Consider the following 18,819-nt stretch of genomic DNA (forward strand, 5'->3'; position numbering starts at 1 on the left):
CAATTCATATCACCTGCCATAATGTGAAGCCCTGACAGAGAAAATTGTGAGAAATAAGTCATAAAAAAAACTAGGATTGTCATCATTAGGGCCATATACACTTATGAGATTGATTTTTTCTGAAAACAGAACACCTTGGACTATAACAAATCTGCCCGCCGGATCCTTTGTTATTTTCTCAACCTGTATGGGAATGGATTTATGAATAAAAATCATTAAACCCCTTGCGTTTGAGGCATAACATCCATAGAACACCTGACCCTGCCATCTCCTCTTTATCTTAACTGTATTTTCTGTCATCATGTGTTTCCTGTAGGAAAACTACTTTGGCCTGTGATTGTTTTATTCTGTCCATTACCTGCTTAATTTTTTTAAGATTGCCCAATCCCCTACAGTTCTAAGTAAGACATTTTACCTTTCCAGTTATCCCCGTTTGTGAGCGAAAACCAACTGCCACACAAACCATTCCTATCGATCTTTACCATTGAGAAGCATAACCAAAAATCAGAAACACAAAGCACGAAAGAAAACATAACACATACATTCAACATAAATTCAAATCCCATTAAATCCCTTGTTATATAGGGCTGTCCCTAGTGGACCCCCCCCAATTCGCTTCTTATATGGGGTAGTTTGGTCAACACGTATGTGAGGAACTAACAGTTGATGGGCCTACCCTTTTTCTTCCCGCCAGTTAACTTATTACAACCCTTAACACTGCTAGTCTACTTCTACTCCTGTTATGAACTCAGCAGAACATGCTGTTTAGTTTGCATCTAGACTAAAAGTCTATCCAAGCCTGTAATGAAATCAAGCCATTTTGAACTGACAAAAATAACACTTATTGGTCGATATACAACAGTATTGACCTAACCTAAATTCTCAGAACTGAGAGATATGCACAGAAAGAGCGAAAAATAAAATGAGTACCGTGGTATCAAGTACCTGATTCCGTCAGAGACAATTATTATTATTATTTATTTTCTATATATATATATATATTAAAAAAATTATAATATGCCCTTGTCCGAGCTTGAATCCTCCAAATGCGCCGCCATCAACGACAACACACACAAATCAAGGTTAGCTATTTTATATTAGCCTACTGCCCACACGTGGAGAAAACAGCCCGCTGCCTAGCATACTTTAACACTTTAATCCTTTTCTCCAGTCTCTTTTTATGGAGATGTAAATAATAAAAACACCCTGACTATCTTTGGCATATACTTAAATGCACATAATTGTCCTCCTCTACCTTCTCTCATTATCCAATCCTTCGACGAAGTGTTCCACCTCAGCGGGCGTGTTGAACAGTTTGGATTGTTCCCAGTGTGTCAGAAGCAGCCGAGATGGAAAGACGATCCTATGTTTGTCGATTCCCCTCTCACGCAGCTTCTGTCGTATTCCATCGTAGGCTCTCTGTTTCTTGTGAGTTTCGGCAGAGACGTCTGGAAATAGTCGAACGGTGTATTCCTTGTATTTAAACGACCGCTTCACTTTAGCCGCCCTTAGCACCTCTTCTTTCTGTTTGTAGTTAAGAAACTTCATGATGAGAGTTCTTGGCGGAGGTGTTCACGTTCTGGGGCTGCGGGCCAATTCTGTGTGCGCGCTCCAATGCTAGCGGTGTACTAGTTTTCATTCCTAGAACTGAAGGAATCCATTTTTATAAAAACGTGCATGCATCTCGCCTTTCTTCATTCTCTGACAGTCCCACAAGCCTAAGATTATTCCTCCGACTTCGGTTCTCCATATCGTCAGCCCTCTCAGTCAGCAACTTAACTTGAGTATCCAAACTTTTAGTGAGGGTCCGAAGCTGAACCACTTCATCCTCTGCCCCTGAAATGCGTTCCTCTAAAATTTTCATTCTTTCAGTAACTTCTTTAATTACTTGGAACACACCTTCCATTTTATTTGTGACCCGTTTCTCCATCCCCTTTATGGCATTCATGACATCTGCATTGCTAGGGCTAGTGCTAACGCTAGCGTCGACGTCTTTGGCCACGCACTCGCCATCTTCCCCTTCATCTCCCTCATCAGCATGGTCAGATAACTCTTGTTCTTCGTTGTCATCTTTTTTTTCGTCTAGACATCTTCCAACTGTATTCTGATAATCTTACAGCAGTTACTAAGCGATTTTTGAGTAGATTTTAAGGATTGAATTTGACAACTGCAGGAGAGTTAATAACTTGCAGCCTCTCAGCACCTCTCCATAACCGGAAGTCCCTCATTCATTTAATTTCAAATTAGAAATGAGTTAAGTTATGTTTTACATCCAATAACGAGCTAATAATATTAACAAATAAATTAAACAATGCACAGGAAATTTAGTGATATTGACCAGTCTTGAAATAAAATCCAGAGTCCTGTTTGTCCGAGACCAAGTAAAAATGCGGTCGATTCCGAGACAAGACTGAGACTTTCAAAATGTAGTCTCGAGACCGGTCTCGAGTACTACAACACTGCAGCACAGTACAGTGACCATTCCACAATTCTATACAATGTTACATAACCAATTAAACTTAATCTTTATGTTCTTAACTTTAATGCAAATTTCAGATTGATTAACCACGTTAACATTTAGTTTTACACTTGCAAAACTTTTTTTACCCCCATTTACCTTATATATTTAGTGGGAATTTTCAGGAATTACCAAAAATGTATTTGTTAAATTAACAAGAGCTTGGTAAAGTAGCAGAAAACATGAGCTTTAACTTCTGAGCTGGCAAGCAGGAAACTAGATAAATATTTATATAGTATTTTAATATTTGCCAGTTATTTTACCATTATTAACTTCAACTTGAAACAAATATATTTCACCCTTGTATATATATATTTTTTTAAATCCCCAACCTAGTACTATAATCAAAACTTACCAGAATGCATGTGCTCATTGGGCTGACAGCTAAATGTGAGGATTGTGAGAATGAACTGCTCATGTGATAGAATCATGCACAGGGCATGCAGTGAATTATTTGTGTCCATTATTGTAACTCATTTTTTTAAAGGAACATTTTACGAATGAAATTTCCCATGGAAACTTTCTGGGAATTTTCAACCCCTTTGCAACCCTATCCTGAACATACAAGACAGCACAAGACGGATCAGAACTTTTTCAAATTTTCAATGTGTTCCAGGATGTGTGGGAACCATGTGCCCCCTTCAATAAGTAACCCATACCTGTTTGAGTCTGTCCTGTACGATGGAAGCGAGCTCCTGCCGGCTGTACGGAGAGAAATTCAGAAGCTGGGGGTGACATTGAGGCAGTGCCTGCAGCCTGGGAAGAATCCTGTCAGTCAAGTCCAGCGCATTGGCTATTCCTAGAAAAACAACATATGTATAGCTGTAGTCACACAAACATGCAAATGTGACAAAGATGCAAAGATGCCTAGCCGCTTTTATTCATACATCATCATGGCTTTATAGCACCACGTCTGTCAATTACACTATAAAATGATAAAAATCTCAGGTCAACTGTGGAATTATACAACATTAATCTTATAATCCAATGACCATTCAGCATGAAGCCACCTTAATCATTTCCTCTTTTAAAGTAACATTTTTTAAATGCAGGGAGATCAAAATTGTATTTACATTATATAGAATAGAAAACTACAGCATTATGTTTCATCCATGCTATGGCCTCCACACAGATTCTACAAATCTAACAATAAGGGCTGTGGTTATAAAATAACAATGATTTACATGGACTAGAAGTGCAATTTTAACTACCCACCAGGAGAACCAAAATTGCTTGCATTCCCCTCTCCCTAACTGCTCAGAAAACTCACAATTACCAGATTTCCAGACAGAATCTACAGTGAAATTACATCATGGTTATTTGTAAAGGTGACAGAGTTTGTCAAAGATGCACAACATACCAATGAGACAAAGGCGAGATTTTGGCAAGTATGGCCACTCAAATATTGTGTAGAGGACATCATGGTCTTTGCTGTCCAACTGGTCCATCTCATCCAGGACTAGAAGACTAAAAGTAAGTAAGATAAGAGTGTTAGTGCTAATGTAGACTAATGGCAATATTTTTTGCCAAACTTAATATCAGACCTGCAAACTCCTCAGAGTAAAAAAGGTGACAGTGGGGGGTTGGGGGGGGGCGTGCCCCGGGCTCGATTTTTTTGTGATTTTAATATGCAAATGAAACATTTATGAGCGTGACTTAAGGCCATATTGCAGGTTAAACATCACTGATGATAAATGGGTACATGAAGCACTCAAGATATCATTTAAAAAAATCTCCAAATGGTGTCTCTAAATGGTGTGAAAGACCAGTTTTTGGTGTTAGCATTAGCATATTAGCGCAATTTGGTGATGACATCACGTTGGGGAGACGTGGAGGAGACAAGGCATAGATATCCTCAGATTAGTACTAGAACTATGGCGAATGACTGCAACTCACTAGGGCGCTTCACCAACTCCACTCATTCTCCTCGGACCATCTAACTACATAAAACATTTACACAATTTCTCCAGAATGAAACACTTTCTGTTATGTACGCTATTGGAGATTCGTCCCAAGATCTCTACAGACCATGCAGCTAATTTAATGCTCAACACTTGAACACATGGGCTTATTACTTGAAAGAGGAACTAGAGATGGTACAATTTCTGGGGGAAATTGTAGGGCGTGCGTCGGTTGCAGATGGGTCCGTTTGTTATGAAACAAGCCGAACCCCCTTTGAAACTAGCTATTCTAACAACGTCACCAGCAGTATTTTTCAGATGGAATCGCGATTCAAACAGTACCATCTGCTAACTGAAAATATGCCCCCAAACGTAAATAAGCTTGATATTTATTTAGGGGGAAATGGCTAATTCAAAAGAAGTTTGCTGGAAGCGATCATTGTAAGTAAAAAAAAGCCGACCATTTGGTCTCAGTCTAGAACCCTGCATGGAGAAGATGCATGAAGAAGCTACGAGCCAGCTAGCCTAGCTTATGTTGCTAGCCAAACTTCACTGAATGTGCCGTAAATGAAAAACGTTTCTTTTGACATAACCTAGTTTAGCCTGTGGCATTGAAGACAGCGACGCACCACACAATCTTGAGTTTAAATAGCTACATTATTTAATGTGACATTACTTACTGCACATGCAAGTCTTGAATTGCTTAAATGTATGATGCTGCCAGTACACCACGGCACGATAGATAGTACTTAAGCTACTACTAGTAGCTTAAGTACTATCTACTAGTACTAGTAGTACTGTGCAACAGTCTATCCCATATAGTGCTAGTTCAATCCAGCCTAGCTGTAATGGTGCGGCTGCCCGTTACCGCTAGCAAGCAACGTACCGTTGCGGGGAAGCCGTTCATGCACCGCATGGCAAACGTTGTGCGGGGCTGGGCAGTGGCACGGGGATATCCTGTGTCCGGACAGAGGAAAGACCCGACGGAAAGTCGGAAGGGTCTTTTTAAGACGTGAGCGCACGGAACGTAAGACTTTGTTGGTGGAAGGACAGGGGTGTTTGTATAAGGTGAGCGCTGGGGAGCTATTTAGCGGGCTAGACATTGTGTAGCAGGATGGTATGTGTATTTACCTGTCGGTAGTATTTTAGGGAATGTATTTATTTTTAGTTAGGTGGAGTAGGTAGTATAGTAAGATTAATTGATTTAGGAGGGGGACAATGGTCAGAATGGTTGAGGCTGCGCGGATAAAAGTGCAGAGCAGAGCAGGTGGAGGCAGTGGGGACTAAGGGGAACAGCCGACCACACCTCTGGCGAACAAGTATGTAAAATGCCAAAATGACCTGAGTTAGCGGAAGTGTTTTGAAAGTGTCTGGTTATTTGGGAAGTTGTGTAGGTAGGGGAAATTAGGGTTCCAGAGTTTTCTTTTTTTCCCCCATTTTATTAATAAAACCTGCGGGGATTGACTCTAAATCCTTGAATCACTGCCTCCAAGTTTTTGGTCACCGCTGCAAAGTTGGCCATCCTACACTAGCACATATATGCACGTCGTATCTACTGCGTCATCTCAGTTAAACTATCAGGGCTTGGAAATACTGCGACTTGCTAAACACACAGCTGCCTGCAAGACCCAGTGAAATGTTATATACAGCTAGCAAACTAATGTTAGCTAGCATCGCTAACGACATTTGCTAACTCAACTTCGGTAGGCAAGCTGGCCAGTGCAAGTAACAGTTGATGCTGTGTGCTTAAAGATTCTGACGCAAGTGCTAAGATTCCGATTGGCCAAGAGAAAAAGTGCTAAGATTCCGATTGGCCCAGAGAAATGTCAATTATAAGAATTATCCAATAGCGTTTCGCAATTCTAAGACTGCATGGCATGCAGAAGAAGGGCAGCCTACACCCCCCCCCCCAAAAAAAAAAAACTCTTCGGTTCTACACGATTCACGTAAATGATCCAATTGACCAAGAAAACGGCGATTGTCGCCGAAAAGCAACAAGTTTGCAGGTCTGTAATATACATTTCCAATACAAACAGTGTGAAGCCTAAATTAACTAAGTAAATAGTTATCACCCTGGCCTCTTTGCTTGTGGCGTTTCTGCAGCTGCCTTGCAGTAAAGCTATAGTTAGCCTAGCTATCCCCCAAGTTAACAGATGCTAAACGAATGTTCTGCTACAGGTAGTCCCGCGCGTTTTCGTGACGTTAGTGACGTTAGTAACGTCAGTGATTATGGCTAGCAAATTAGCCACCGTTAGCTTCACTTTTCGCCACAAAACTTGAGCCTAAACCATGCAACTGAACGTAAATAAAAATACAAGCAACTCAATCGGCTACCAAGACGAAACGTTTGACACCTAGGTTGTCTATGTAGGCCAAATATTGACGAAGATTTAGGGGGGCAAAAATAAATAATAATAATATATATGTGAGAGAACAACGGTTGTGCCCTTGCCAAAGGAAAAGCACACCCAATAAGAGTAATTTTAACTCCATTCCTGCCAAAAGCAGGAAGAAAAGCTGGTAAAAAATGGCTGACTGTGAATGCATAAGTTGAATGCATAAGATGCTATATTTATATATTTATTGCCATCTTTTTTTTATTTCAGGGTTTATTTCATTGCCATATGTATTTATTTATGTATTTATCTATTTAATTTTGACGAAAACGGCATTCCATACCTTAGGGGTGGGAAAATAAATAAGAATAATAAATATATATATGTGAGATTACAATAGGTTGTGCTATTGCCAAAGACAAGCACACCTAATATGAAAAGGTAGAAACACGTGCATTTTAAATGACGACAATACTATTTATACAAAAATAATTCTGATATGATAGTGAAAATGCAATGTGACGTCAACAACCCCAGTATGATCGTGTAACTATAAACATTTTCATACAGTTTCCTTTCTACATAGTCATTCACCATTAACAGGCACTGAATTCGGCCAACATACACCACGATCCTACTTAAAACACAGCAACAAGACTCATAGAAATTAGCTACTGCACATGGAATGGCTTTCACAAGAAACAAACTGGGCATCAACATGAAATGAGGGCAACATGGGGGCCAGAGTCAAGGACAGGTATACTGTTGTATGAAGAGACCGTCAAGAGAGGTAAAAGTGTAGGTTAGCTTTAAATTACTAACTTGTATAGCCAGCTTTCTATGGCTTACCAACTTACTAATCGGCGAGCGAATGTTAGCCGCTATGTAGTGATGGATATAAAGATAACCCACACTTTTCCCCTGAAAATAACAGCATTCCTATGACTAACTCTAAGGCCGTGTTCACACTTGACTTTTTTGTTGTTGAAAAAAGCGCTGCCTTCAGCGCTTTTTTGCAACCCTATGGGAAAAGGAAAAAGGCGGACGCCTTTTAAAAAAGTGGCCGCCTTTAAAAAAAGCGCAGCACCCGACGCCTTTTTGAGTTCAATTTTCTGAAATTTTCAGAAAAGCGCTGGGTGATGTCAAGCGCCTTTCGACAACTGACCAATCAGGACGAGGAGAGTAGGTACGCGTATTCGCCATAGTAGCTAGCTATTAATAAGTAACCAATGGAAAATAACGGATAATAATGTATCGCTAGAATGTATGATTCCCGTTCAGGTTTCAGAATTCTCGTGAAGAAAGCACTCAAAAGGTGCTCAAAAGGTTTAACTTTACTTTTTTTTTCTTTTTTTTCTTTACTTTACTTTTTTTTTCGAAAAAAATAAGTAAAGTGTGAACACGGCCTAACATATGCAATAAGTTAAGATAGTAGTAGTACTATCACCACAACTCTACCAATGCATTAACAAGTTTTAAAGGTTCAAATTGTAGGTAACTTGACCTGTGGTGAAAACATTTGTAGTACAGCACAGAAGACCAAAGAGCTCTATAATATTCAGTTCTATATAAGGTACCAAAGCTAGGTGCTGGAAAAATCTTGTAAGTGCATAGGAACATTTATTTATAAATGCATTATGTTTTATTGATTTAGATACTCACACAGTTGGTCCAGTGCTAGTTAATATTTTTTGCAGCTTTGCCTCTGTGTGGCTGCCACATACTCCAAGCTTGTCTGCCAGGATAGGGAAGATTGCATGGGAGTTGCGCAGGGTCATACAGTTAACTTCCACCATCTGGATTGGCATTAACTCGTCCTGGAGCAAAGAGAGTCGTATGAGGTTTCAAATATGGTTTGACAAGAAGCCTGGGGTGTCCTCTATACTCTCAACACACCAATATCCAAGTGACTAGGCGTCATGACTAGGAGTGGGAATCTTTAGGTACATTTACATTTATTCATTTAGCAGACGCTTTTATCCAAAGTGACTTCCAAGAGAGAGCTTTACAAAGAGCATAGGTCACTGATAATAACAACAAGATAGCCCCAAAAACATTGCGGGTAGCCAAAACATGAAGCACATATTGTGAAACAACCAAAACAAGTGCCAAAGGGAAGAACCACAAGAGCATGTAGTTAAACATGTTACAATTAAACAACATGAATCGCTATAAGTGCAAGTGTACCTGTAGAAAAGCAAGCAACAGTAAAAAAGATGTCAACAATTTAAATCAGTTACCACAAACCAACAAGACTATAAGCAGTCATTGTGATACTTGAGGAAACTAACATGGGGTCCAGCAAACTATTCGTAAGTACCTAGGTACCTCATGATTCAATTCTTGGGGGTCACGATTCGATTAAAAATCGATTCACGATTATTCTGAGATAATAAAATAATCTATATATTAAAATAAACTTTTTTTTTAACAATTCACATACATTTGTGAATCTATCTGAATCGCTAGCAGACTGAATCGCAATTCAAATGTGAATTGATTTTTTCCCCACCCCTAGTAATGACTATAAAAATTGTATGTGATAGCTTAGGTGCAGTGCTATGTAAAGAACAGTGGTTGTTTACAGGAGAACACTGAATGCTAACCTTCATCTCCTGCAGCACATGGTTGAGGCAGGCCGTTTTGCCTGTGCCGGGGGCTCCAGATATGTAGAGGCTGGCAGGGTATCTTTGTAGCACCATCTTGTCTAGGAAGGAGCGAATGGAGTTGCACTCAGTCTCCCTAGACAGCAAGCGCTCTGGAACCGCCGTGTGGAGTGCCTGCTTTACATTTTGAAACCTTGACTCTGAAAAAGGACAGACATGAAATGAGCATGTAGGAATCCAACTTGAAAATGAGATGACATAAATAAATTATCAAGAAACACTCATATCATTCCTACTTTTGCTATTAATTCAAGTTTCATTTACACATTTAATAACAGTCTACACAGATGTTGGTGGAGGGTCCTTACTTTCAGCAAAAAGACAGACTACCGGGGCTTTTTTCTCTGATTGTTGACAAGAAGAGTTTCCATCAGGTGTCTCCTGTGATCTGTTTGTACACAGTCTGCCAGTGGGAGATGGAGGCTGCTTGAGGAGCACAGATACCATCCCCCGAGTAGGTGACAGGAGGGAGTTTTCATCAAAACCTAGCTTGCGGGAGGACGATACTGCAAGGTGGTTGCGTTTAGGGGGTGAGCCCTGAAGATTGACATCTAGGTTACATCCATTTTCATCACCTAGAACAAAAGACAAGACACTTCTAGCATATAGGCCTATGAATATACACAACTTTTTTTTTTAACCCCTTCCGAATAATGTGAAATCTCAAATAAATGAAAACTCACCCATGCGTTTGCAAGGGCTGAGGGCAAGTCGAGGCGTCTGTTTTGGAGACAATGGGGTGGCTATGAGGGTACCTTTTCCAGGCGACGGGTGAACTATCTGAACCAAGAGTGGGAATTTGGACTGAGATTTTATATTCTGCTGTTTGCAGGGGGACTGGATCTCTTCCTTGAGGTTGGTGCCATTGCAATGCATTGCCATTCTAGAGGATCTTAGTCTACGTAGAGGACGAGTGGAATGAGTTTGGTCCTGGGGGGGTGCTCTGGGCATCTTTCTGAAAAGGAGAAAAGGTTAAGCATTTTGCGAAGCCGTGCACTACCGGCACATATGCTACCTGCAAAAAACGATTCCATGTTGAAAAACGAGGTGGGAGCGAGTTTGCCAAAGTTGTCCAATGCGTGTGACGGGGGAGGGTCCGTGAGTGATTATTCAACTGCATGGGTAACGTCATCTATACTCGTGTGTCTCGCAAAGGGAGTGATTGACGGCTAATATTAACCAATATAAAATCTGCATTAAAGTTAAGAATCTAATGATGAAGTTTGACTGGTTATGTAATGTGGGATAGAACTGTGGACCTATTACTTTTAGGTACAGCTCGCAGGCACATACTACTGTGCAATTAGCGAGCATTTTGTAGAAAAATGAAAACATGTTACGGCCACAACACAGGGTTTTTCCTGGGTCAAAATGGGTCTTCGGTGCTCAAAAACAAAAATATATATGTATATATATATATATATATATATATATATATATATATACATATATATATATATATATATATATATATTCTTTTTTTTCTAATCAATGTATTTATTCCCAGGTGTTTTGCCCTCCCCCGACCCCCCCCCCCCCCCCACCGAAACTAAACCTATATTTCGGAACAGGTTAATGTAATAGCTAATGTAATATTGCACATATTTTCGTCCTATTTCCCCTAAAGCAATAAAGTTAGGCTACTTAAAGACACCTTACACTCATAAAGTATGTTCTAAATGCCATAAATGCTGCCAATTAATAATTGACGTAGCAACTTATTGTAAATGGTCAGTAGCCTAGTCTATCAATTAAGGTAGGCCACTCTGAAGCATGTACACTGCCTGCTTCATTTGATCTTGATAGGCTAAGCATTCTGTAGCAAATAATAACAATAAACCCACTATTTATTCATTAAAACTACTTCAGCATAATAATGCACCTAAAATACAAACGTGAGCAAGGGCAGCAATCGCTATCGAATCAACAGACGTGCAATTTAGCTAGCAGGGGATGAATACAAACAACGAAAATCACCAGTTAACTTGATTTAAATTTTCAAGAACTATAGATTTATACAATAACAGGCTTAAATGAACTGACAAAATAAATTATTAGGGGTGTAACAATATATCGTGGTACAATACATTGCGGTACAAAAATGTAACAATATCGTGGAGTCGTGACGATATTTTTTCGATATGACATTCGTTTTATCCTATTGGTTGAGCTACCTATCTTGCACCTGCGTCTCGCGTACACACAGCATTGAGCATTCACAGCTTGAACTGGGCAGTAGCCTAGCAGGGAAAAATGAGTTCGACTGATATAGAACAGTGGTTCTCAAACTGTGGTACGCGTGCCCCCTTCTAGTGATATGCGGAGGAATCTCAGAAATATGTAAATACTCTAACCATGATATCATTGAAATGTAATTTTAAATAAGTTTTGCCTTCCCTATAATATTTTAGCTTCGAAACAAAGATAAATGTTGGCATGTGCTAGGACCAAACTGTTCCCGGGTTCCACAGTGACTGGACATAATGTAGCTATGTTAGCCTGCTGCTACATAGGCCATTACTTTGCTTTGATTCATGTAAAGTAGCATGATTATACGTCAATATAAGGCAAGGTAGCGCGACGTGATGCAAACGTTACAAGCTGATGCTGCACATTATTCAAGACACAAGTGGATATATATTCATTTTTTTACTATTTACGGGGCATTTGTCATTATCTCCATTACTTCAAAAAGTCACGTGAAAGTGTAAGGGTTTTCCTCTCCTTCACTAGCATTCCACCGGCGTGCGAATACAAACAATGACGTTATGGTGGCAAAATAAATGAACACAGAACTGGATGATATCGCAATTTAACTTTACTGATGATGGGCTTATCGTATTGATGCAGCCACAAAAAAAAAGAAGTTTATTTAGCTTTCCCCCGAGGGGCAGATCAGCCAATCAGGACAAACAGGCTGTTGCCTGGGCAACACTAGCCTGTACCTGTGCACGTCCCTGAGGGTAGGCTTACTACTGTAACGTCGGTCATAATGGTGGTACTTGGAGTCAAATATTTTCTGAGGTGGTACGGGGAGTAAAAAGTTTGAGTCTGTTGTACACAAACATTGTTACTTAACATACAGAAGTTCAAATGAAAATATTTGCACATTCTAGAAGTTGATTTAGAATTACTATTTTTTTCTTTCTGGGGGGTTCAACGTATCTAGATACGTATCGTATCATTACGCCAGTATCGGGATACGTATCGAATCGTGAGCTGAGTGTATCGTTACACCCCTATAAATTATACAACTTACAGTTCTCAAGGACGCACACACGCAATCGCAACTGCTATTCTCCGACATGCACTCCAACAATCACTGCTGATAGACGGCCTATAATTTTGTACAGCCCGATTTCTGATACCGTGGCGGCAGAAATGCAGCCGTGGCGGGCCGTTACGGACAGACAGTCGGACGGATTGGTTGAATTTATAGTACTCCAAGGGCTGTCGTCGAGTGTTTATTTAACTAGGTTATCGAGAAGTCGGAGCAAATTAAAAAATTTGCCATTTCATCAATAAAATAAGCACATTTTCAGCAACTACACTGCCCATTTCTCGTCCCATTTTAATTCAGATGCTGATTTACATGTACTGTTTAGCTGAAATATGAATTGTGAAAAGTTACAGCAATGGCGGTCAAAGGATTCGGTTCGTCTTGTTGGTCACGGCAACCCCGCCCCCGCCCCTGACGCAAGCTGTTCTTAATACGGACCAATCACAGCCAAGGGGTATCTGTAAAATGACGGACAGTCAGGAAAATCAGGAGGTGCACGTAGAGCTCTCCGAGGGGCTCCCTGTGTCCGTGAAAACGGAGTAGTATAAATCGGCCTTCAGTCATACCAGCAGCATGAAAATAGAGACATGCCTCAAATACACAAGTAGATTAATTTGGTCTTTCAGTACTACTGTGCTTGACTCGCATGTCATCTAGTACGACAGTAAACTGATATCTCTCTCTCTCGGAAAATGACAAGCTATTAAGGGGATCCACAAGAAGGCTGTTGGATCCATTGTGTTGTTTTTATCAGTAATAAACTAAATTTACTGCACTTGCGCTGTACTATTGTACAATTATTAATGTCATATTATTATTCTATTATCCATGTGATTTAACACAATTCAATGTAACACTTTTATTTAATGTTTCATAGTGTGGCTAACTTTGGCTAACTAAGTTACCCCTGTTTTTTCACAAGACAAATGTGCATAGCTGCCTCAATCTTACTGACACATTTTGTTCTTCATATAAATGATATAGGTAAATAGGTATACAGTACATGATCCTATAAGATGAATTAAAGGATAATATCCATTAAAAAAATCCCCTAAAAAAAACTGTAAAATTTTGGAACCAGTCCCATTGGATATATTCCTACAGGATATAAATCCTGTAAGAGTCCAATAGGACTGGTTCCAAAATTTTACAGTTTTTTTTAGGGGATTTTTCTATCGGAATCCTATAGAACTGAGGGCAAGTCACACTCAGACTGAAGAACAGCTTCTTTCTCAAAGCTGTAGCTGCCATTGCCATCACCCATTTTAACAATTCACTTTTATCCTTGGTTTTCTGCTGGACTTTCCATATATAGCTCTACCATGTCGCTTTGGATAAAGCGCCAGCTAAATGAATATACATGTATTTAACTGTTGGCCAGATATGACGAAAGTAATTTCGTTCTTTTGTCCACCCCGTAGCCTACGGTACTAGTAGCCACTCAATTGCCTTTACACTTCTTTTACACTGTCGGCTGTTTCGATTATATACACACACAATTGAGCAATTTAGCTGGCTCTAATGAAACGTACAATTCAGCCATTCCTACATATTGAGAGCTTGGGCAATTGCGTCTGTAAGACTCATCATTCTGGCGCCAACATAGTAGCTAACTATCAAAAGCTAACCCTCGTTACCATTTCCAGCTGACTGAATGTCTGTCTCTATACCTTTCACCAACAACACATATCGACACTAGTAGTGAGGATTAAAGAAAAACAGCTAGCCTATGTAGCCTATCTAGCTAGGTACGAACAAATCGTCTAACCCTGCTAAAAGTAATATGTATAAGGAAAACTAACTTTTATATGATTTGAAAAAACCAAATGATTTCTGAAATGTAATAAAGGCAACTTATGATACACCATATTTAGATAATAATATTAAGACTCAAATTAGATGTAAAATACCTTTTTAAAGCGAGTATTTTGGTCTGGTTCCAACAAGCGCGCTATCCTGACGACACTAGTAGTACCTCCGTGAAGTTTGCGCTCCTCCTCCCACTAGTAAAATGTGATTGGCCCCTGGGTATTAATGTTTTTACTTCCTAACTTGTCATTGGTTTGGCACATAACGTCAGTGTAACTAGTGGCGGGATTTTTAGGGGGCGGACAAAATATTTCCCGGCAAGTTCTAGACTAGTTAAGAGAAATACACAGTTAGCAAGTTGATTCCGCGCCGGATCTGGCCCAAATGTTGCGCAGCATTCGGCCAAGATCCGTAATACCGAGTTGAGCTGGTGTCTGTTTGCAACGCGGCCCAATGCTGGCGCTGATCCGTTTCACGGATCCAGAACGAACTGGACCGTCAAATGTTTTTGTATCTTACTATTCAAACTCCATGTTGTAAACAGTTGACTTACATAAGAAATAAAATCTCAAAAGTCCTGCATACTTTTCAAAATGTTGCATTTTTATTTAAGAAATAATAAACATTAAGTAAAACATTAAGTACAATAAAGTACATAAAATGTATATATACATGTCACATCACATGTACTCAGACATGTAGAGGGATGTATACATCCCATGTCTGAGTACATCCCTCTACATGTCTGAGTTCATTAAGCAGCTGGAACAGACACTGCACCTCCTCACTGCACCTGTACAAAAATTACAGACCCTCACATCCATCAATAAACAGTGCCTATTTACCTAGTTACATCAACTCAAAATAATGAAAAGAAGATTTTGAGGGAACCAATTTTCTACTCACGCCTTTGCCTTCATTTGGCAAAACCTTTTTTTGCCATTCACACCCTTCCAGTTGATTCTTTTGGCAACACTGTCGGAAAACATGTGGGTCAGGATGTTCCAAGTCACCTTTTTAGTGTCCTGTCCCCCTATTGAAGCTAGGACTGCAATCTGTTGTATGAAAAACATATATTAGGAAACCATCACTGGAATTACTCTTTTTGAAAATAACATCACAGTGATACGCACTCTGAGCAAAATAGTTAAATGGAAAGACCGTATTTTTTTGCAGCAGCAGCATTACACTCCTCCTGAAGCCAGGCTTCAAAATCATATACGTCCCCTAGAGTCTCCAAAGGGAAACACACATCCACTGGCATTTCAGAAGGGCATCCTCTTTCATTGCCGTTAATCATTGAGAGCATCTGTGCTTGTTGGTGCTTCATATGTTCCAATAAGGTGAGCATTTGCAATTGGGCTGCTGCAAATAAGAAAATAAAAACAAGGGAAAAAACAGAAATACTGTCAACATGACCAACTAAATATTGAGCATAAGTAAATGACTGCAGACAGTTTTACACAAACCACACAAATATGTAACAATGGAGCTTACCACTACATGGGATTGGTCCAATCCCAGACCTTGCCACTCGGCATGTCGGTGTAAACAGGCGAACACCATCCCCTGTGCACCCACTTATATAATCCCCTGGAGAGGAAGCCCTAGGACGTGGTGGAGGAGGATTCATTGAAGTTCCAGGTCGTGGAATATGGGTTTAGGGGAGTTATAGGTGGTGGTGGAACCTGTGGGGACTGGTAGGACAGTGACACAGATGGACACTGCCGAGCTGGCCGGGGGGTTGCCTTCTGTGAGACACGCTCATCATTTTTCTCCCCATCGGTGTCACCAAATAAGTGCCTGAATTAAAAATAAACAAGACCAAAGAGATCATTTAGCTTTCAATGTTTGAGTGGACCAAAAAAAAAATTTCTGTCATGCTGAAACTAACCTTGGCTTGATTTTTCTCTGTGGTCTGATATCATCCTCAGACTCAGACTCTAAGTCAGACATGTTGCAAGTCAGTGACTTCCTGAGTGACTGTCTTGCTGACAAATAGTCATCTAGAACATATAAACACTGACTGATCAAAACATGTGTTTACTGACACATTTGACCTAAAATTGTGAACTCAAAATGGGATTATAGACTAGCCTATATTTTGTCTGTGAACACAAGGCAATTGGTTTGCAATTACCAGACCAAAAGTGCTTTTGTCAGTTTGTTTCATGCTACCTAGAATATATTGTTTTTTCTTTGAAACAGGAGAAACTTTCTCACAAGTTTCTATCACTGACTACAGCGTTGCTCGAATGTGTTTTATCACAGGCATAGAGAAATGTGACACCACTCTGACGCCGTATTGGGATGCATGTCTGAAAGGGTAGCTCATACTGTATTGGTGAAGTGTCAGTCCTTACTTGCTCACACAAACATAAAAAGACACTTTTATGTTACATACCACAAGTTTTCAGAACTGTGCAGTCATGTTGTTCCCAGTCGTCTCCAGGCTCCTCTCTTCGTCTGACTGCTTTATTTATTCTGTCATCAGTGGTGTAGCATGGCCAAAATTATGCTCCTTCACTGTAACAGTCAGATGGTACAACTGAAACAGTTCTGGTCTGAATAAATGTTACCAAGTGATACATTCTGAAAGAGAAAAACAAAATGTCAGTCAGTCATTCCATTTGTATCCCAGTGAAGAGAAAAAATATTGTATCTTTGCACTTGAACCAAGTCCAGGACCCTGCTTTCTTGTCTTACAATAGTGTAAAGGACTCAATTTGTTGTTGCCAAAACAATTCCCAACTGGCACTAATGTGCTTCACTTTGTCAGTGGTGTTAGGAACGAGAGCATTATATAGGGTCTATATTATTTACATTTATTAATACATATACATACATAATAAATACATATATATTCCTTACTATATGATGATCATTAAAAAAAGATTAAAAAAATAATAATTAAAGAAAAAAAACATATATTTATATACAGTGATCAACAAAGGCTTGTCCGATAAAACTACAAAAAAAATGGTAGCACAAGAATTAAGAAGACTGAACTTTTCCTAATGGACAATTAAGAAAATTAAGTTTCTAACAATTAGTAAAGTTTCAGAGCTGCTCTCTGCACCTGACTATGGCTATGTGATGTTGAATTGATCAGCGCCTTAAGAATGGGATCCGCTCGTGAATAGTTTGCCTGCCACTCACATTCCCGGGGTTAGCCTAACTTAGACTACTTGTGGAGATGTATGCAAAAGGGGGACAGCTACTAATCCACCTCTATGGGGCAATGCTACACACTTCTGAGAAATGTCTGAAGCTTTGGCATATTTAAGCTACATCTGAAAGGTGAGATACTCAGTACACATTGAAGAAATTTGAACTGAATGGGTATTCATTAAAAAAAAGATCTCTTTGTAAAGGCTCTGTACAACACGTAGACTCCATCAAAGCATTCAACAATGTTGCATATGCTGCAAACATCATTTCCAATGATGAAGACATTATTTCCTGTTGACACTTTAAGTGTCCACTGTTCAGTATGCATTTCCTGATACTGTCCCTTAACTTTAAGTACATTTGTACTAAGAAGTGGTCCAACAAAGTGTGTTTTTTTAGGAAATCGTTTGGTGTCATGTGACGGATGGTGTTCTCTTGCTCAGACAGCCTTCTGAGAATTTGCTGAAGTGGACAATTGGGTTTTCTAACTAGTCTCTTGACTTTTTGCAGATAATTTTCATATGGAAAAGCAGAAATGTTCCCCAAACAACTGTGCAGCATAACATCTTGACGGAGATGGATTAAGGCATGTACATCATAAACAATTTCACTTTGGTCATATATTTCCCCAAAATGGTTTACAAAGCTTTTCAGTAATGTCTCTGCATACGATGCAGCAGTTAAAGACAGTTGTGTACTCAAAAGAATACAGATCCCAGCGTGGAGAAGCATGAAGTTGTTGTACATATTGGTGTCAAGGAAAGAAGACAAAACGACAGGGCCAGTGTACAGAAGAAATTCCCTGAACTCAGTAGCCTTCCAACGATCAACTTCTCTCATCAACCTTGGCTTTCTGGCAAATTCTACTGGAACATAAGAACGCATTTTCACCAGACAATCTGAGAGTCTGCTGAAAATTCTTGGAAGCAACCTTAAATGTAGAGGTCCTTGGAGCCAGGGGAGTATAAGCTTTCTAACAACTCCTAGACGTACAAGATGCATGTAATCAAGAGGATATTGGGATATCATACCCACATTACAACCCTCAAAAGGGTATGATCCATCATGATGGTGCTCTTCATCTATTCTCTATGCAAATGATTCATCCGTTCTTAATCTGTACTCAGTCAAAGGGTAG

General features: G+C 39.7%; 1 protein-coding gene across 2 annotated transcripts in view; it reads right to left on the reverse strand.

Annotated features, from left to right (window-relative positions):
- Positions 1-14,738, reverse strand: part of cdc6 (cell division cycle 6 homolog (S. cerevisiae)) — a 44,951-nt gene extending 30,213 nt beyond the window's left edge. The window contains exons 1-7 of one of the 2 annotated variants that reach the window (XM_062448815.1): positions 14,612-14,738; positions 10,105-10,376; positions 9,730-9,996; positions 9,362-9,561; positions 8,418-8,572; positions 3,879-3,985; positions 3,178-3,317 (exon numbers count right to left, since the gene is read on the reverse strand). In XM_062448815.1, the coding sequence (XP_062304799.1) occupies positions 3,178-3,317; positions 3,879-3,985; positions 8,418-8,572; positions 9,362-9,561; positions 9,730-9,996; positions 10,105-10,372 (1,137 nt within the window). In that variant the 5' untranslated portion in view covers positions 10,373-10,376; positions 14,612-14,738. The remainder of the gene's footprint in view (positions 1-3,177; positions 3,318-3,878; positions 3,986-8,417; positions 8,573-9,361; positions 9,562-9,729; positions 9,997-10,104; positions 10,377-14,611) is intronic. The other variant, XM_062448816.1, reaches the window with a different exon arrangement.
- Between the last annotated feature and the right edge of the window lie 4,081 nt (positions 14,739-18,819).

This window comes from Osmerus eperlanus, chromosome 22 (genome assembly GCF_963692335.1).
Source record: "Osmerus eperlanus chromosome 22, fOsmEpe2.1, whole genome shotgun sequence".
In the NCBI taxonomy this organism is placed as follows: Eukaryota; Metazoa; Chordata; class Actinopteri; order Osmeriformes; family Osmeridae; genus Osmerus; species Osmerus eperlanus.